At 56.1% G+C, this 20,032-nt stretch overlaps 2 protein-coding genes across 6 annotated transcripts in view; one reads left to right on the top strand and one right to left on the bottom strand.

Moving 5' to 3' along the window:
* The window catches only part of CLUAP1 (clusterin associated protein 1), a 71,758-nt gene extending 68,870 nt beyond the window's left edge, over positions 1-2,888 (bottom strand). For 3 of the 5 annotated variants that reach the window (XM_084295841.1, XM_084295842.1, XM_084295845.1), the window contains exons 1-2: positions 2,518-2,803; positions 533-617 (exon numbers count right to left, since the gene is read on the bottom strand). In XM_084295841.1, the coding sequence (XP_084151967.1) occupies positions 533-617; positions 2,518-2,801 (369 nt within the window). In that variant the 5' untranslated portion in view covers positions 2,802-2,803. Of the gene's footprint in view, positions 1-532; positions 618-2,517; positions 2,804-2,857 lie in introns of those variants that run through there. The other 2 variants (XM_084295843.1, XM_084295844.1) reach the window with 1 other exon arrangement.
* A 12,768-nt stretch (positions 2,889-15,656) lies between these two features.
* On the top strand, positions 15,657-19,087 carry LOC311215125 (glucagon receptor-like; the record flags this gene model as incomplete). The annotated part of the gene is made up of 13 exons (XM_084296153.1): positions 15,657-15,734; positions 15,882-15,978; positions 16,196-16,303; positions 16,564-16,685; positions 16,773-16,879; positions 17,022-17,178; positions 17,470-17,629; positions 17,770-17,830; positions 17,921-17,990; positions 18,128-18,216; positions 18,339-18,477; positions 18,730-18,771; positions 19,016-19,087. The coding sequence occupies 13 exons, from the start codon at positions 15,657-15,659 to the stop codon at positions 19,085-19,087; spliced, it is 1,302 nt and encodes a 433-aa protein (XP_084152279.1).
* Positions 19,088-20,032: the final 945 nt, after the last annotated feature.

The following is a 20,032-nucleotide window of genomic DNA, read 5'->3' as shown; positions in this document are numbered from 1 at the left end:
AACTCTAGGTGATTTCAGTAACAACACACCCTGGGCTGCTCAAGTTTATAACAGCTGTTACATGAGGATCCCAAATCACCCACAAGGTCACCACTTGTTTTGGATCCGTACAAATACAAGCCTAAAAGAACACTCTAGACTCAAAGACCCTATGAACCAAGGAAGAATACTTCTACTTGACTTCACTACTATGACTCAAATGAAGCTACTTACAGTATCAAGTAGTTGTGCTTATATCATTGCTGAAGCTTTATTAGTAGTAAGTTCTAAAATTAACTCCTCCCTCCCTTTCTCTTCATTTTCTTACTATTTTTTAATTTGCATTTTTGGTCCTGAGCAGAATTCCCCAACCAATTTTATAGCCTAAATCATTATTTCAGAGAGAAAACAAAGCTGACCTGCAATCTGACATACATCACAAGAGTACAGTACATACTCAGCCACCCACCAAACAGAAATCATAAGGGATTACGAGGGAAACCATTAAAGCTAGCAAGGAACATGTATTTCAATGTGAAATAAACAGACATACCATAAACTGAGCTACAGCCTTAATGAAGAAAACGCGGTCCTGTTCTGTCTCAATATCAGGAGGAATGTCAGTCTGAGGCTCGTACCTGTGGAAAGAAGCATGCAGCAATTCTGAAATAAATATGCAGGATTGAGGAAACTCTCATTTATGAGGCAAAATCAAAAAGAAAAAAGACAACACATGTACAAAACTGAAAATAACTCTTTAGCTCCTACCGCAGATACAGGGATCCAAGCCCTGGAATGCATTGAGGGATTTGTGTACAAACTGCAAAAGCTATGAAAGTCGAGATGCTTCTCCAGCAGGAATTATTACTTCGGGATCCAGAACACATCTTTTCACTCAGGGTTTTGCAAAGGAGCAAAATTTAGCTGACTTGACCAAATCTGTGAAATACTTATACTCAGCAATAACTTACTACTTAAATCACAAGCTGCTTCTGTAAATCAAACTAAGCTCAATCACATGTGGCTTCACAATTTAAAACACCTGGCATATGACAGAGCTCATCTTCTCAGCCTTTCAGGTGGTACATTAAAATGTTGTGTGCTAGATTACTAAGGGCAGTAACAAAAAGAGCCATGTCACCTTTTAAGATGTTGCCATACATGTTTCCACACTCTCAAAATACATGAGAAAAGTACACGCTCACAACAATCCTTTCACACAGATTACTTTCAGAATTAAATGAAATGCAAAAAAGCAGACAGAAAGATTGTGAACTGCTTTTTAAAAAGCACTTGCAAAGTGCAGAAACTTCCAGAAGTCACCAGCCTACAGGAACCAAGGAAGAAAAAAAAGTAAATTCCTGGGGTTATTCCCGGGCTTTGAGATTTTCACCATTCAGACAGGCAAAAAGAAAAAGCATCTTCCCTTTCAAGTCACATTTGCAATTAAGAGCAAGGCATGTGCAAAGTAGCCCCTCTGCTTTAAAGTGTAATCAAAAGGCTTCTTGAGAGGAAAAGCTGCTTGTCAGTGTCAAGTGTAAATCTGACTCATAACAGAGAAGGATGCTGGCGTTCAGTTGCTGTTTGGCCTGAAAGTGAAGCACTTCCCTAACAGGCACAGAGCTCCCAGTTATCCCACAGTATCGAAGTTTAAGCTTTTAAGTAGAGAAACACTTTTTTTTTTTAATGATATTTTGTTATTTTTAGAAATACTATTTTTTAAATGATATTTTAATTTTCTTTCACAGCAACTCTGTTGTGTTGCTGGGGGGGACGCTGATTTACACTTTTAAACATGAGGTGGAAACAACAAGTAATTTAGACCCTCTGTGTAACAGCAGTAGCTTAAAGAATACTCAGGTAACTCATTTCAAGGACTTTCAAATCATTGTTAAGTATTCCCCCATTTTATTACAATTGGGGCAGCATTCAGGAAACATCCATTTAATTTTAACACTATTATATTAATTACAAATCCAGGCCAAAGAAACAGCTATCAGGCAAACAGATCGCTGCTATATTTTCCATTGGAATATTTGACGTGGGGGGTAGCTTAGGTTGTTTTATTTTTTCGTGTATGTGAAGGAAAGAAGAGTATGTATTAGCAGGTCAGGTTTCATAAACATTTAAACAAAGCCTGTCAATGGGTTAGGTGGGTGCGAAACCATAACCGGATAGCGGTGGGTGAACGCTGTGTTTCTATGCACATGGTTTTAAAACGCAGCACGGATGCTAGACGAGCCCAAACTGAACCAGTAAGAGCTGTGAGAGGATAAAAACTGACTGCATCCCGAGCAGCTCTGCCGGGACACAGCCTGCGGAGTGTGTGAGGGACAAAAGCACCTTCAGGGTGCCGTCCCTGACAGGAATCGGGCACTATTCTCTACTTCAGTTACCAAAACACATTGTTAGGTTCTGTAATCAAACTCCAAAGCCACAAACTTAATTACTGCATGTCCTGCGTGATGTGGAGAGGAGATGCCAGAGATCGGCCGGCTCACGGTAAGTTTCTCCACCGGCCCGAGGCCCCCCACCCACCTCTTCACCAGCCACAGCAGCACTTCGGCGACCAGCATGAAGTTCGGGGCGTGGAAATTCTCCAGCGAGATGAGCCGGGGATAGCCCAGCGCCCGCATCATCTCGGTGAAATCTGAAAAAAACAAAAAACAAACTAAAAACAGCCGAGAACGAGCGTCGGGGGGGCTGCCGCGAGCACCGACCCCGAGCCCCCCCCCCCCAACCCCGTCAGGAGCCGGGGCCCTAACGGAGCGCGGCACGGCCCGGGAGCCCTTTGCAACCAGCCCGGGGACACGAAGGGACATGAGAGGACACTGAGGGGACACCGGGGGGACACGGGGGGACCCGGGGCCGCGCTCACTGCGCAGGTCGCGGAACGACATCGCTGCAGCAGGCCGCGCCGCTCGTTGCTATGGAGACCGCCCTACGGCGCAGCGGCCGGGCCCAACTTCGCCGGGACGCGAAGCGTCGGGGAGGGCGTGGGGGGGGGCCGGGTCCTGCCTCAGGTCCTGAGGGGGTCCTGGGGGGGGGTCCGGGTACTGTTTCGGGTCCCGGTGGGGGGTCCGGGGCCCCGCAGCCCGCACACTGCAGCGGGGCTGGGCTCGGGGACGGGCAGCAACGCTGGGAGCACGGCCCGGGGGGGGCATCAGCCACAGCGACAGTGCTGGCAGCATTTCGTGGAGGAACTATAACGCAAAGCAAACAAGTTATAAAGTTATAAGTTATCTAAGTTATAAAAGTTGTAATTTATAAAGTTATGAAGTAGGTATGTGGCTTATCTTGGTGTTGGGTGCATGCGGGATGGCTCCCAAAGGCATGTGCACCCTAACACGGCGACTCGCCCTGGTTATCTGCAATAAAGAGCACGAATTTCCCAATACACCTCTACACGTGCATAACCTGTCCCTGCTGTGTACTACAATCAGCTCCAAGCAGTCATTTCCATGAACTCCTCTTGTCTGTGCCTGCTGCTGGTGGTGGTAGGGCTGAAGGCCGGTGACTCCTCTCCATCACCAGCAGCTGCCCCCTGCCTCTGTGCAGACTCAGCTGCTCCTCGACTCTCGTCCAAACCACAAGGTCATCTCAGCTGGTTTTTGAGGCAGGTTCCCCATTTTTGTCAGGAAATGTCCTCTGTGAGGGGCCCCGAGACTCCTCGTTTGGGTTCAGTAAGCAAAGACACTCAGCAACATCTATTTTAATGTGATTAAACAAGCCCCCATTCTTTCATTCCTGGCTTTAATAATTACGATTGTTTTATTTAGAAATCATTAATATGATTAAGCAAGCCCCCATTCTTCTATCCCTAGCTTCAGCAGGACGTGCCCCGCTCACCAAAGCGCGGGGCAGCCCCAGGAGCAGCCTATGCCGCATGCAGCAGCACAGACCCCTTCGATGAGCAAATACCTCCAGCAAATACCTCTGTGTTCACTGTCCATCCTCACAACACCCAAGAACAGCCGTGTCCCCAGGCCAGCCCCTCGCTCCCTGCCACCCCTCGGCTCCTGCCCATGACTGATGCTGACTGATCCTGTCAGCGGGGTTTCATAACAAACTACTCAAAGGCTATCGGTGTCCCGAGTTTGCCCCTACAGACATAGCCAACAGTTCTCATGTTGATGAATCAAGTAAGGACAACGTGACAGTTTTTCCGCCAACACTTTGTTGTTTCAGATGTCCTAAAGGAATGGGAGCGCTGACCACGGGACTGCGGAAGCACCAGGCAGAGTGGCCACAGCTCTTACTGACAGGGCCATCAATATTGCGGGGCAGAATGAGCTGAAAATAATCTAGATGTCAGGCTGATCTATGGGTGCCTCAGTACATTTTGTGAACAGTCCTCAGTTTACCAGTTCCAACTGCTCAAGCATATGTAACACATGCACACACAAACTCTGCTGAGAAGCACCCTATCTACATGATTGAAAGAGCAATCAAAACCAAGGAAATAACAATGAATCCTATAAAGATAAAAATTGAAAATAAGTAGTTACATTAAAAAACAGGATACATGATTAGAGGTTGGGTTCCTAATGCCAGAAAGCCATAAGATAGAAAACTTTAAATAATTCATTAGTTCAAGAGCTTATCAGCCATCCAATAACTTGGGCAGGGAGAACCAAAGAAGGAAGGAATCATTCCCCTGCTGTACCACACTGACCAGCGGGCAAAATAAAATAAATGGATGGTCATCATTTAACTCAGCTCTTCTTATTCATAGATGAACACTAGGCAGCATGAATGTCACTGGAGTGAATGCAGCTTTGAAGTAAAAGGGCCAGGAGGAAACTACAGCCACGTAACTGACAGGAATCTGCAGTATGGGGCCAAACCTTTCTCCCTGCCATGTTCCCATCCCCAGAAACTCTGACCCAAAAGAAAAGTGCTATACATTTGCGTTCATACCCCCAGATATGAACTAGCCTCCATGTAAACCACTCTTCATTCCACAGCCCAGTTCACACTTGAATGTTTTAGCATTGGGTTTTTTCCTTCCCTTCACTACTACAAAAGCTGGACATTTTGTTGGAAAGGAAGGAAAACCTAAACTTTTGGTGCAGATTTCCTGCAGCAATAGGTGAACTATCTGACAACATTGCAGATTTCTGAGTTGATAATATCTTCACTGCACACCTGCAGCGACTGGTCTCCATCCAAGCCTCTAATTTCATCTAAATGCAATTTCATTCCATTAGGGCTGTGGGAAGCTTCGACCTCTGCTGGGGGCCTGGTGAAGGTGTAGAAGGAAGCCAAGCAGGGGTGGTGAACACCGCCCAAGTGTTTTGTGAGCATGCAGGGCACTGATGGCCCCTCAGGCACAAGCAGACCAGTGCCTGGTGGAAGGTGGTGGCTGCACCACTCAGCCCAGACCACTGGTGGTAAGGAATTAGCAGCCCCTGCTGTGAATGGCAACGCTGTGAGATGCAGGTGGGGATGACAGAAGAGACCATGAGTAACAGTTTATTATTTAAATCCTCATGGAAAAAAAAAAAGTCTTATCTGCTTGTTTCACACACTGTACACATGAATTTTGGGGCTCACCAAATCACTTCAGGGCTGATAAGCACCATGTGTGCTACAACTGGGGCCAGGCAAACCCTTTTCCACAGCCTGGGCCCTGTTTGTATCACCCCATCCCACTTACATCCCCTGTTTTGACTTCAGGGCTGTGCCAACACCTTTTAGCCATTTCTCTGGCTCCATACCACTGGAGTGGAGTCATCCATTGGCTCATGAGCATCCATCAGGCAGTGGTTTCACCAAGAAAGCACTGACCTGAGCAGCTGAACATCATTGATCTAGGCTGCATGCCATCCGGTCCCTTTTAACTGCTGCAAGTGTTTAGCAGAATGTGCTTTTAAATAGTACATCATTCAAATATGCCATCAGACAGCCTGATGTCTGTGTCAGCTCCTGACTTCGTGCCAGAGGCTGCTGTGCAAACTGCTGTGCCTCTGCAAGAAGCACAGTTTCTGCAGCAGGGCTGAAGATGAGCTCCTCAATCCGAGAGGCGGCAGGCAGGGAAGGAGCAGTCTCACAAGATTTGACCACACGACCCTTCTAACCTCAGCCATTCTGTGAAGCTGTCAACAGATGAAGTATCCTTATAGGTATCTTATATTTAGCTATGTAGGATGACTCGCAGCTAGCTGCTGAAGAACATCTAACACTTCTTGACTATTCAGGAAAAACTGTATGTAAAGTAGATTGTAAAGAAGACGGAGTGAGACTCATTTCAGTGGTACCCCCTGGCAGGATGAGTGGCAACGAGCACAGCCTGAAACACGGGGGCTCCCTCTGAATGCCAGGAAACACTTTTTATTTCAAGGGTGACTAGGACCAGAGAGGTTTGTGAGTCTCCATCCCTGGAGATGCTGAAAAGCAGTCTGGACATGGTCCTGAGCAGCCTGCTTTAGGTGACTTGCATTGAACCTTGAACCTCACAAGGGCAGCCAGACCTCATGGCACCTATCAGTCTCCGCTTGCTCACAAGAGCTGTTTCCAGAGCCCTTAGAAAGGAAGAACTATTTGGTCCCATCTGCCTACCACATCATCATCTGAGAACAGAGGAAGAGTCTCGTGGCTTGACCTTTCCCTGGTGTTCCCCAGGTGCCCCTTGCAACCACAGCAGCCCTGCTGACCTGCTGCTCCAATTCTCCTGGCCACCAGCCGACACTTTCTGGTTCCCCTCTGGCAGCTCCACACAACCCCGTTGCATCCGGACACTACCCTCCTACCCGCCAGGTCCCCAGCACAAATAACCAGCTCTAGTAATTTTTCCTTCTTTCAGCCCTCTGAACTCTTGTTCCAGCTTCCTGCAGATGAAGCCTGTTTTTTTTTTTTTTCCTCCTCATTTTTTGCATTCTGCTGTTCTTTCCTGAGGTTGTTCTTTTGGCAGCGCTTGACATTAAAGTTGCTATCGCACGTTTCTAGCCAAATTCTCACACCTTCACATCGTAACACCTGGCAGATTGTCCTAAAGTGTTTTTTCCTTAACACTTCATTGAGAGCTGTTCTTCCATGCTGTTCCCACAGGGGACTGATGCTGGCAGCCAGGCCAACCTGGCCGCTCATCGTGCATCCCTGGTGGCATCTGCCCATGCTCAGGGATGCGGAGGCAGACAGGGGCTGCCAACGAGGCTTCTTCCAGCTCACATGCAGAAGGAGTGGACGCAGTGCCTCTGCCAAATCATTGAAATGGAGGTTTCCGGATGCTCTAAAATCCCAAATAAGCTGCACTTGGTGGGCAGGCGAGCAGCATGGGGTAGTCTGGGGAGCATGAGGGCAGGCGGTGGCATCGCATCTGCAGCCACAACGCCCTTCCCAGGGGCAGGCTGAGCCCGTGTCCATGCTCCTCTGTGCCCTGGTTTCAGAACTGCACCCCCCCTAGAAACCCACATATCTAAAGCTGAAAAAAGTAACTTTTTTTCTAGCTAAAACAAACTTCTGAGAGCCTGAGCGCAGTCTCCCTCCAGCAGCAGCTGATCCCTGCCACATCCCAGAGCCTTGCTGCTCACCAACTTGCCAAGCAGGGAGAAGAGCTGCAGGCTTCACCTACTTTTTTTTCCCTGATTTTGTCTCCTTATCTCACCTGGCTCTTCTTGCACTGCAAAAATCAGTCCTTGATCCCAGGGATGGCATGGCCAGAACTCTTGGCAGGGCTGCGATAAGCTCTGCTGTTGAAAATATGACCATGTGAGAAAGCCAGCAATTTTTATTCTCATTTCTCTAATTTTTTTTTTTTTTTTTATATTTTTTTAAATGAAAGGTAGAAAATTTTGAGGTGATCGAGGATTCTTGAGATTCCTCAAGCACAAAGCAACAAGCACTCATCTGTGCCCTCCCCGATGAGGAAAAAGGAGTAAAAAGGCCTCACGCTTCTTGTACATCCCAGAAGAGCCCCGTGTGAAGTCGCTGCAGGCATCAGCCTGCTCCAAGCCACCTCTCAGGCACCGCAAAATGAGAGCGTGGTTGCCTTGATGGCTGAGAAAATAAAGACTGCTTCTGCTGTGCTGCTTCCTGAGCTATCTGTGAGATAAATGCTGCAGAGAGTGTCAGCTCTACGGGCAGACCCCTTATGGCTTGAAGGGCTGGGAAGGGAATCTGCCAGAGCAATTCACTCAGAGAGAAGCTGGTGAGAAAAGAGAAGAAGAGGCAGGGTGGGGAAAAAAGGCTTTCATTTGGCTGGTATATGTGAGTGCCACACAGATGCTTCACATTCAGGTTTCTGCACCCCACTTCTGGTGCCTGGCTTCTGAGCCTCCCCCAGCTCACAGCTGGGGCAGATTCACTGTCACCTGAAGGCTGTTTTGTGCCAAATGCTGTCACCTTCGCTGCCCCATCCACTCTATCTGGGGTTTCTGCTTGCTGCTGAGTATGGAAGAGAGTTTCAGGAGCAGCCCCCACCCTTTCCACTTGTTTACCATCTCCTCATTGCTCCAGAAGCGAGGACAGGACAGGGACTGCTACTTCTACATAGGGGAGAACAGGGGATGGCTGGAGACCACTGGTAGGAGCCTCGGGGCTGTTGGTGCCAAGGAACCCCAGAAACACGGTGTTTTGTGCCTGGGGAAAGGAAGCATCCAGGAATGTCACGTTCCCCATAATTACATTGCACAGCTGCTCCCTCCTGCTAATGTGCTGGCATTAAGGGAGCCTGGAGAGCAGAGTGTGGTGCCCAGGATGAGCAGCAGCCCATGTATCATGCAGAAGGGCTAATAAATCAACCGCCACTGTTTGATCACTCAGCAGATAAGCAAGAGAAGCTACTTAGGATGAAAAAACATCCCCAAGCAAATAGGTTTCCAGATCTATCTCAGACTTTGTCTGACAGGTCAGGAGAGGAGGGACTGGATTCTCATCTATATGCAGTGAAAAACAAGACAATATTTCCACTCTCCAGCAGCTCCCTCCAAAGCTGAGTGCCACGTGGCCTGCCTGAAGCCAGCTGTAAGCACTTTTCTCCCCCAAATCCCCCTAATCTTGGGGTGTCTGAATTCAGATGGCTTGGCACAGCTTGATTTATAGTCTACGTGGGGCCAGAAGTCCAGATCGTCATCACTACTAGGCAAAGGGACCCAAAATCATGGTTCACTTGGGAAAAGTTTTGGTCTCTGCTGTACAGTCAATATTTTGGCTCCTGATCTGTGCGGATAGGACACTGGGCAGGCCCTGCCCATGCGCAAGCATGACTGCAAGGCAGAGATGAGCAATAGCAGGGCCATGCCTCATCTGCAAGCAGCCCAGATGCATCCTCTGGGCTTCCTTAGTGCCTATTCCTATCGCAAAAATCCACTCAGCTGTGAAATTGCCCGTGGAGGAAGCGATTGCTCTTGGATCAACACAACATCGTTCCAGCAGCTGGCTGCACCGCAGTCCTCACCTGCCTCTGTCTAGAGCGCACAGCGGATGGGGGAGCCCTTTGTAACCTTCCTGCAGTTGGAGCAAAAGCTGTTGCACTGAAGATATTGAGGGATTTGGGGAGTTATTGGTGAGGTAATGAAGATCTCAGGTTGCCTGGGCAGGTGACATTGTTTCCTCTGCAGTTAAGCTGTTGGAAGATCTGTGGTGACATCAGGAGAAGATGGTGAGCACATCTGCACCTCCTTGAGCAAAGGGGACACATGCACCCAGAAACCTCCCTTGGGGGGAGCTCCAGAAAATGCGCCATGGTGCCAGTGAGCCCAGGGCCCATCTCCAGCTTTCATTCACTAAATGAAAACTCCTCAGAACCTCACCCAAAGTTGCAGGAGGCTCCTGGGCTGCTGACCCCCAGCACTGCCTGCAGGACACTCCTCATGCGTGCTGCAAGCTCTGGTGCACAGCAGAGCTCCGCACCAGCAGCACAGCACAGCCCAGTCCCAGCCCAGCCCAAACTGGGAGCTTGGCATGGTAACACATGCAAGGAACAGCTACAAAGGGAAGAAATCAGCAAGTCTTGTTTTTGCTTCAGTTTCCCCAAAGTGAGGAAAAGGGGAGGATTTTGACAGTGATCCTGAGCCAAACAGCAGCTTCAGGCAATTCTCACACCAGGAGGCTGGAGTAGATGCAGCTCAAACAGAGCAGGGCTCACAGGGCCCTGCCTCCAGCTTCCTCTGGCTATAAACTATGTCTGGTACCCGGGGTGGAGGGACACTACTCTGTTATTTTTCTTAAGCCCTCAGATTTACCAGAGAGGCACACAAAGGAACCCAAGGCAGCAGCACACCCACCTTTGCTCCCACGTTGGGGCTGGTGATGTGCCCTGCAGCAGGACCCAGCTGCCATGCCTCCAGCAGCAGCCAGCGTGCATTTCAGTGAGGAGCAAAGGAGCTTGCAGGCTGCCCAGCATCCATCTGAAGACTTTTAGGGAGCAAATTACCCCCTTTTATCTCCTGCCCAGATCTGGCAAAGCAGTTCCTTAAGCCTGGGATGCACCTAAACAGTCAGTGGGGTGCTCTGAGGACGATGCCTGTTAAGGGTGGGCACCTGGGCTCAGCCCAGGCTGAGCTCAACAGCAACCGGCTGTGGTGCCACCTGGAGCTGGGGGCAGATACCTGCCATGCTACAGGCTAAATATCTGCAGCTGAGGCCTCGTGGTGGCATTTTGAAGTCAGACCCATTTTCCTGGGACAGCAAGGATGGACACAGCCACATCCCGTGCTGAGCAGATGCCCCATTAGCTGCCCATCACTAATAAAAGCAACGTCCCTGCGGGTTTCTTGTGATGCACTGAGCCTCAACCCTCCAGCTTGGTGACCTCAGGGGACAGGCCATCCAGAGCCACCACTGCGAGGAGCGTGGCTTTATCCAAGTGCTCCTGTCCATGGCGAGTGCAGCAGAGACCGAGCTGCAAAATGCATCCCACGGTGCTGGCTTGGCTGCAGCAGAGATGCTGCCAGGGCTGGTGGGGTGGTGGCATGGGACAAGCGTTGGGGAGAGGTCAGGGACTCCTTGCCCAGGTTGGTGGCTGCCCAGGTCGGTATTTCTCACTGGTGGGAAAAGCCAAATGCTGTCAGTTTTCACCCCAGTTTGGGGAGAAAGATGAAATAACATGACTAGAGTGTATAACAATAAATCGAGCGCTAAGAGGTTTGGGAGAACAACGTGCAGATGCAGACACGGCATTTGCAGAGCGCGTTGAATCACACACCTCTCCAGGAGACCATTGGCCACCAGTGCCACTGCTTTGTGGCCGCCCCGGGGACGGGCACGGCACCGAGTCACCGGTGTCAAAGGGAGTGGGAAAAAGAAAGATGGTGAAATGCAAACACAGGGCTATGGAGAGACCTGAAACCGATCTCCGCATGTGATCTAAAATTATTCCATCGGGAGAAAACTTCTGGATTTGGCTTCCCTGTCCTGGGAGAGAGGACCGGGCAGTGATCTTTTGGACGCGATTCTGTTAAAATAGGTGGTAATGGAAGAAGTTGCAGCCAGCCTCCTAACGGGCAGGAGTGAAATAAAAGCTGCAGCCTCTTATCCACTCCTTGAATTACGGATGCCGGGGGTATAGCGACCCTGCCCTGCAATACGGCTGCCGCGCCGCCTGCCAAGCCGTTACATATGGAGGAGGGCAGGCCGTGCCCTTCAGCAGAGGACGGGTACAAAGAGTCCAGCTCCAGGGCAGGATGTGAATATAGATGATTTCCAGAGAAGTTCTTGATCTTATCGTTCAGCCTTCCTGCTTGAATAAGGCGAGAAGCACAACGGGAGCGCGAGGGGCTCGGTCAGCTCGGAGGGCAGGCCCGGCGAGCCGCGCACCCCGGGGCGCTCCGGGAGGAAGGCGTCTGCTGAGGGCTTCTCTGAGAGAGTGCCAAATTCGATAATGGCTTTATGAGCTGGGAACAGTCATTTATCACGAGCATGTGGCAATGCGGCGCTGAAGCACCAGCTTGGAAGTGACCTTTGCTGCAGAGCGCTGACTGTGCCGGCGTCCCCGGCCGCCGCTGCCCCAGGGGATGGAGGTGAGGGCGACGGGCTGGCCCGTGAAGCCCATGGACTTGTTGACCGTGAAGACCTGGTGCTCCCCAGGGGTAATTAGGATGTCGCTTTGTGCAAGAGCCACCCCAAGCCACAGCCCTGCAGGAAGAGGAAGCACTTTGTGGCTGGGCAAAGCTCGGGGTCATTTTTAGGGTAGAGACGTTGAGGCTGAAGGCAATGCATGGAGAGCGCACCGCTTAGGGGCAGCTGCTGCACTTAGCCTGGCGCTGGGTTGCTGTTGGCTCCGGTGTCTTGTTTTCAGGATCCCTCCCCTGCCAAATCAGAGAGATTCAAGCACAAAACAAATTTTTCCCGTACGCACACAACGGCTTCTGAAAAGAGCAAAGTCTGGGGCAAGCGGCTCACCGCTCGCACAGGTCTGCCTCTGCGTGTTGTCGGGCTGCGCTTTTGCAGCTATCTTTAATAGCACCATCTGCTGATATTAAAAATACTTTGCTTTTTAACTATACAAAAGCCTTTGGTGCGCTGAGCAGGGCAGGATGGAAGCGCGGCGCTGAGCATCGTCCTGCCCGGCTCCCACCCGCACCGCGCTCGCTGCCTGATGAATTTCCCTACCCGGTACTGCTCCGGCAGCCTTTTCTGAGAAGTTCACTGAATAATTGCAAGTCAGGGTGCGTTGATTAGCATTTCAGTGGGAAGCAACACATTGTGATTAGCAAAGTCGGCAGTAAGACACACGTATGACTTTCCCTGCCTGCAGCGGCTACACGAAGCGCAGCCTGCTTTCAGGAGGTGCTGGGGAGCGGGGCCGTGGTGGTCCCATGGGGTCTCCCCAGGGGTGGAGGAGGTGGGAAGGGGGTTCAGGCATGTGTGTCTCTTGCAGAGCTGCTGGAGCAGTGGCTGCAGGTGCTGGGACCTGCCCCAGGCACCACGTGGAGGATGCGGTGAGCACGGCCTGGCCGCAGGACAGGTGGGGTGGCCATGGGAAGTGCCCACACAGCCCCAAAAAGGCTGGGCAGCAGCAAGGGGCAGGGGACAGCGGAGCTGCCACCTCCATCCCGGCCCCACTCTCACGGCATCCGGGCTCTGCGGCGCCCGGTGGGTCAGGATCCGGCCCCGCCGAGCTGCAGGCGCTGCAGTCGCTATGGAGACTCTGCCCGAGATGCATCAATATGGAGAGGAACAGCGCGTTCCTCACGTCCCCGTTCAAGGCACCGGCCCCATCGGGTCCACTGCGGGCTGGAGAGGGGCTCAGGTCATGCAGGGGGCAGACACGGTCCCTGCAAACGGCCATCATTGCCAAGGGATTTCATTTACCAAACCCCAAGGAAAAAACCTTTCTTCCTGCCCAGGCGTCTCCCTGAGCGCATCCGTGCGTGCACGCTAACAAGCTGCTTATGTCAACCCGAGATCAGGGTGTATTTCCTACGGTGCTGTTGAGAAGTCCAAAGGCACATCAGTACCCCTGGGGGCAGGATGTGACCCTGTAAGAGCCGGAGCCCTGGGAGGGTGACCTGAATTGGTTCACCCCGGCCAGGAGCCCTCCCGCAGCCAGGAGCAAAGCCCTGCACCGCTGAGCACCCACATGCGTTGGTGGTAGGGAGACCACACCAGCATGCTGATGCTTTGTCCCCACAGCTCCCATTTTCCCCATGGGCATTAAAGCCACCGTGTGGCAACGTCATCCCATGAGCAGGGCTAATGGGCAGCAGGAGAGGAGGAAGAAGAGGAGGAGAAGGACGAGGAGCGGTTCTTCACCTGCAGCAGCAAGCAGCAAGGGCGAGGAGTGGAGCTGCAAAGCCCTGGTGCTGCTGTCTGTGGGAGGCTCCTGGCCAGGCTGCAGCCCATGCCCCGCTGTGGCAGGGGTTAGCTCCGTGTCCCTGGGGTTGACATGGGGGGACGTTGGGGCTTTCTGCTCTGGTTTGGAAGGGAACCCACACCCAGATGCTCTGCTGTGGATGTCCTAGGGAGAGGCTGGAGCGAGGGGCGTGGGTGGGTGCAGCCCCCAGGTTCCCGTGCAAGGAGCGGCGGGCAGCCACAGCCGTGTGCCCCGGTGCTCTGCTGTGCCCCAGGCACCTGGTAAGGCCACTTCCCAGTGGCTTTTTGGGCATTACATGCTTGTGCAGGCAGCATTTGTCACCCTGAGGCCAGGTTAACTGCCTGTCAAGGGGAAGAACGGCACAACCCCCAGGGAAAGGGCTTCAGCAGCGAGGCTGCGGTGACATCTCCAAGGCCACGTACCTCCTCTGCGCCTCGGCCACCACCAGGGTAAGGAGCCGTGCTGGCCGTGCTCCGAGTCACTCCTTCGTCCTCCAGCAAGGCTGTTCTGGGGGAAAGAGCATTGCTGTTTGGGCTGAAGCTGCCTGCGGGTGCACATGCTTACCCACCTGGAGGTTTGCAGCTTTCCCTGGTGGCTTGGTGGGCAGCAGGGCATGGTGCTGTGCCCCATCCCATGTGCTCGGTGATGCTCAAGCAGAGAAACCCCACTGGAAACCCTCTTCCTCTGGATCCTCTGCTGTCCAGAGGCTTTGGAGATTTCAGTCACAGCCCGACTTCCATTGCCAGCCTTGCCCCCCGAGGTCCCGAAGGGCTGACTGAAGCAATGAGCAGAAAACAAAAACCACAGGGCAAGGAGGCCCCAGGAAAGGCCCGGTGCCACCTCGTGCTGGGACAGGCATCCTGAGGGCACGGCTCCCCCCGAAACAGCCGGGGAGGGATGGGGGTCCCCCCATAGCGCATCGCCTCTGCCAGCCCCACCAGCGGGTTGCACGTCCCACAAAACCAACCCCTGCTCCCCGTGCTGCAGTGATGGGCACAGCTCCTCACTGCTCCCGGCCGCCTTCCCTGCCATGAGCCCCCCGGGCTGTTTTTAGGGGCGAACATCTCGATTTTGCGAAATAAATGTGGTCTTTTCTAGCAGGGTCAGCCAGCAGCGTTTCGGGGTGCAGCCTCACCCCCCTCGAGCACAGGGCGCCCCATCACCTCCCCCGGGCAGCTCGGGGGGGCTCTGGGGGGCACCATCGGTGTCCAACCCCCCCCTTACCCTCCCCTATGTGGGGCTCAGCCCCTCCCCGACAGCGCCCCAAAGGGGACCCCCGCGCGGGGTCGCCGCACGTCCCCGGTCCCCGGTGGCCCTGGGGGGGGCCAGGCAGGGCCGGGAGCTCCGCGGGGCGGCCCCGAGCCCCGGGGGGCGGCGCCGCCTCCGCCCCCCCCGTCGGGGCACGGCGCTGGCGGGAGGTGCCCGCGCCGCAGACGCCGCTCGTTCGCCGCCGCGCTCACGTCGCGGAGCCGGTACGGGGCTGGGGGCGGCACGGGATGGGATGGGATGGGACGGGCTGGGGGCGGCGAGGGGCTGGGGGGGCGGCGAGGGGCTGCGCGGCGGAGGACACCCCCTCCCCGTGGGCAGTGCGGAGCTCCGGGAGCCCCCGGGCGAGGCTGGGCCGGGGAAGGCGGGGAGCGCCCCTTTACAAGGGGGAGCCCTGGGGGGGTCCAGCCCTGAGCCTTTCCCAAGGCTGGGGCACCCCGGTGCCCCCCCCGGGCCGTCCCTTCGCCCCCCGCCAGCTCGCAGCCCGGTGGCACCAGGCTGGCACTTGGTTACCCCAAGTGGCTTTTGCTCCCAGCGCAGCCAGCGGTGCGCTCGCAGCCCGGTTCTGCCCCGGGGGGCGCAGCCCTCGGCCGTGCCGCCCCCAGCAGCCGCCTCTCGCCCAGGATCGGGGTGCTGAGGGCCGGCGGGGACAGCCATGAGGGACCTGATGGCGCCCCGGTACCGGCGGAGCCTCGTCCACCTCGCCTGGATGTGCCTCTTCTCCTCCGTGCCGGTAAGGTGCAAGCCGGGGCTGCGGGGCCGGTGCGTGCCGGGGGGGTCCCTTCGGGTTCCTTCGGGTTCCTTCGGGCCCCTGCGGGCTCCGTACCCCCAACGTGTGGGGCTGGTGGCTCCACACCGGGCTCTGGGTGTGCTCTTGCAGCACAGCGGGGCCAAGGTGCTGGAGAGGACCTTCGAGGAGTGGATGCGGTACCGAGACGAGTGCCTGAGGAGGATGGCGAGTGAGCCGTACCCGGCAGGTACCCGGCTGGGTGCGGGGCGTGGGGCTGGGATTTGGCCTCCCGGTGACACCGGTCACCCGCAGAGGGCTGCTGAGCCAGGACTGGGTGTCTCCATGGGGGGCACCCAAGGGCTGGGGTACCAGGGGGCTGTGGTGTGGGGACAGTGGGACCAGGCTTGGCTGTGCCACCTGCGTCTGACCATCGGCTTCTCCCCGCGCGGTGCTGCTGATGGCAGGGCTCTTCTGCAACCGCACCTTCGACATGTACGCCTGCTGGCCCGACGGGAGCCCCGGCACCGCCGTCAACGTCTCCTGCCCCTTCTACCTGCCCTGGTTTGAGAAAGGTGACAATGAGCCTCGGCCATCCCGGACCCTGTGGGGAAGCGGGATCTTGTGCTGGAGGGTCTGGGGGCGTGGGGGTGAGCGGGGTCCCACAGCCTTGGGATGCGCGTGGCACGGGGAGGGCAGAGCAGAGGCGGCCCTGTGGGTGTGAGCCGTGGCTGTGTGCCCCGGTACCCCTGCAGAGAGCCATGGTTTTATCGTGGGGTGGGGGTTTGGGGCCCCCGGCAGCCCGAAGGAAGCCTCTGCTGCTTTGTGCCCGCAGTGAAACACGGGCTGGTGAGCCGCAGGTGCGGTGTGGACGGGCAGTGGGTGACGGTGAACGGCAGCCAGCCTTGGAGGGACTACTCGCAGTGCGAGGAGGAGATGGAGTCCACCATGGAGGAGGTGGGAGCTGTGACCGGGGCGGGGGCACCCCAGGGTGCGCGGCGGGTGCTGCTCAGCCGGGCTCAGCGGAGCGGTGCTTGTGTGCAGGAGGGTGCCCGCAGGCTGATGGTGAGCTTCAAAGTGCTCTACACCGTGGGGTACTCGCTGTCACTGCTGACCCTTGTCTCTGCCCTGCTCGTGCTCACCGTCTTCAGGTAGGACAGGCGGGGGGCTGCGGTCCTGCCACGCACCGGGGGTCAGCCCCAGCAGGGCCACGGCCCCTGCCGCACACAGCCCCTTGTCTGTGGCTGCCAGCCATGGCCAAGGGGTGTCCCCCGACCCCCTCGCTCTCACCAGGAAGCTCCACTGCACCAGGAACTACATCCACGCCAACCTCTTCGCCTCCTTCGGGCTGCGGGCGACCTCGGTGATGGTGAAGGACGCGCTGCTGGAGAGGCGCTGGGGCATGGAGGTGGTGCAGGTGGCCGACTGGCAGGCCCTGCTGAGCCACGAGGCAAGCACGGCCGGGGGGGTGACACCGAGCATGGGGGGACACTGACCCTGGGGAGGGCGTGCGGCTGGGGGCCGGTGCCCACACAGCCCACGTACACAGTGGGTGAGTTCGTGGGGTGCCCACGCAGCCAGTAAGCAAGTTTTTGGGGCACCCCATGGGCAGGCTCTTGGGGCACTTGTGCACCATGTTGGCGAGCTCTTGGAGCACCTGTGCGCCCTGTGGGTGAGCTCTTGGTGCACTTGTGCACCCCATGGGTGAGCTCTCAGCCCCATGTCGGGTGTCCTCTGGCAGGCGGCGCTGGGCTGCCGTGCGGCACAGGTGCTGATGCAGTACTGCATCCTGGCCAACCACTACTGGTTCCTGGTGGAAGCCGTCTACCTCTACAAACTGCTGATCGGTGCCGTCTTCTCCGAGAAGAATTACTACAGGCTCTACTTGTACCTGGGCTGGGGTAGGAGCCACCTGGGCGCCCGGTGACAGGGGGGGATGGGCCCTGGGCCAAGCTGCCACCCCGCAGCGTCCCCAGCCTGGGGGCGGTTTCTCAGCTCAGGCGGGTGCTTGGTTTTACAGGGTTTGCTGTGTGACTTGCAGGGACCCCCGTGGTGTTCGTGGTGCCCTGGATGGCCGCCAAGTACCTGAAGGAGAACGCGGAGTGAGTGGCTGCATAGAGGGCCGGGCATGGCCTCATCCTGCACCCCTGGCACATCATAAACCGGGCTGCTCTCCGTGTCTCCCCGGGCAGGTGCTGGGCGCTGAACGAGAACATGGCTTACTGGTGGATCATCCGCATCCCCATCCTGCTCGCCTCCCTGGTAGGGGGGCCCCAGCAACCCCCAGAGCCGTTCCTAGGGGCTGGAGCCGGCTCCTGGCTGGGGTTTGGGGATGGTGGGAGGGAGGGAGGGCTGGCCCCAGGGCGGGACTGGTCCATGGGTGCCCCCCTTTCCCCCAGATCAACCTGCTGATCTTCATGCGGATCCTCAAGGTGATCCTGGCCAAGCTGCGCGCCAACCAGAAGGGCTACGCCGACTACAAGCTGCGGTGAGCGGGGCCACCCACCCTGCCAGCTCCCCCATCCCGTGCCTTATTAAATGACCACTCAGCTTAAATGAGAGCTCGTCCCTGCTCACCAAAGGGCCCTGCCCCCCTTGTGCTCTTTTCAGGCTGGCCAAAGCCACGCTGACGCTCATCCCCCTCTTTGGGATCCATGAAGTTGTCTTCATCTTTGCCACCGACGAGCAAACCACAGGCATCCTGCGCTACGTCAAGGTGTTCTTCACCCTCTTCCTCAACTCCTTCCAGGTGAGGCAAGAGCACTCGGGGGTCCTCACACCATGGGGTGAGCATTGGGGCCCCCTCCTCCAGCTGGCTGCCCCTGAGCTGGGGGACGGGGACGCCGGCCTCCTGCCCAAGCCCTGTTGAGCGTGTGATGGTGACTGAGTTGATGCCCATGTGTGTTGGGGATGCTCTGGGGTGACCCTAAAAGCACCCAGAGGTGAGACAGAGCCAGTCCCATGCACTGATGTGGGGCTCGGGTCCGTGCTCTCTCCGCAGGGCTTCCTGGTGGCTGTGCTGTATTGCTTTGCCAACAAGGAGGTACGTACCCTGCCCTCCCCATCCCTGCTGGCCCCAGAGCACCAGTTTAATGCTGTGGCACTGGCTGCTGCCCCACAGAAGCCAGCAAAACCCCTTAACCTTGCTTTAACCTCGGCTTTATTGGGGTGGGTGCTGGGAGCTGGGCTCGGGTCGTGCCAGCCGCAGGCTTTGCGACTCTGCCTCTCACGTGGCTTGGTCTGGGGAGGGCACAAAAAGCCAAACCCTAAGCCTGCCGCCCTACCAGGTGAAGTCCGAGATGAAGAAGAAATGGCAGCTCTGGAAGCTGGACCACCCCGCGCTCTGCTGCACGCAGTGAGGGGCCCCGGGCGCTGCTCGGACACCGCCAGCCCCCCGTGCTCACGCAGGACGAGCGAGCGGTGTGAGGAGCTGAGCCTGCTGCTCCCCGGCCCCACACCATCACCTACCTCTGCTGGCACCACCAGACGATGCCGGCCGCAGGAGAGGCCCAGCTGAAGCAGGACACGGGAGCAGGATGGAGGCCGGGCCCTGCAGGGCTGGTGCTGCCCCAATCCAGGGCATCTGCTCCTCACCTAAGCGAGGGCCCTCGCTGCCACCCCGAGACGCTTGTTCTGGAGTCATCCTGCAAAGCTCTTCACCTCCTCACCACCCGCTGCAGGCCATGGCATCGGCACCTGCCTCCCTCCTCGCTGCTCTCCAGCCGCCCCCTTTCCTCCTCTCTGCGACCTCCTCCTGTGGCAGAGCCCCCCAAAGCCCCCCGGCAGCCAAGCGGCACGCACGCAGCTTAGCGCAGCGCTTGAGCACCTGGGCTTGTGTTTATCCTGCCCCTGCTGCTTCTCTGGTGGGCCCAGAGAAAACCACTGTAGGGGAGAGCGAAGGACTCGGACCCCGGCCTGCCCTTGGCCCCCCAGGCCCAGGCACCTCCTCCGCAGTGAGCCCTGCACAGGAAAGGTTCTGGGATTGGGAAGAGAAGGCTGGCAAAAAGCTGGGCATTTTGGGGCCCGGCTGTGAAGAGCTTTGCTTTCCAAGAGGGGGCCAAGCACTGGCTGCACCCCCTCGCTGCCAAGTAGCCTGTTGGGAGCCCAGTTTGCTGCTGTGGCCCAGCTCGGCATCCCCACTGGGAGCACCCCAACCCCAGAGGAGCCTCCAGCAGCGCCTCCGCACCTCACCTTGGAAGCCCAGCCCGGCTGCAACCGAGAGCTCCGTGTCCAGGACTGGTCCCAGTGCTCCCAAAAAAGGGGCTGAGCACAGCAGCGGCCACCAGCAGCCCCCCAGCCCCCTG

This window comes from Netta rufina (genome assembly GCF_964035555.1).
Source record: "Netta rufina genome assembly, chromosome: 15".
NCBI classification, from domain to species: domain Eukaryota; kingdom Metazoa; phylum Chordata; class Aves; order Anseriformes; family Anatidae; genus Netta; species Netta rufina.
The sequence above is the reverse complement of the archived record's forward strand: the minus strand, read 5'-3'. Positions and strand labels throughout refer to the sequence as shown.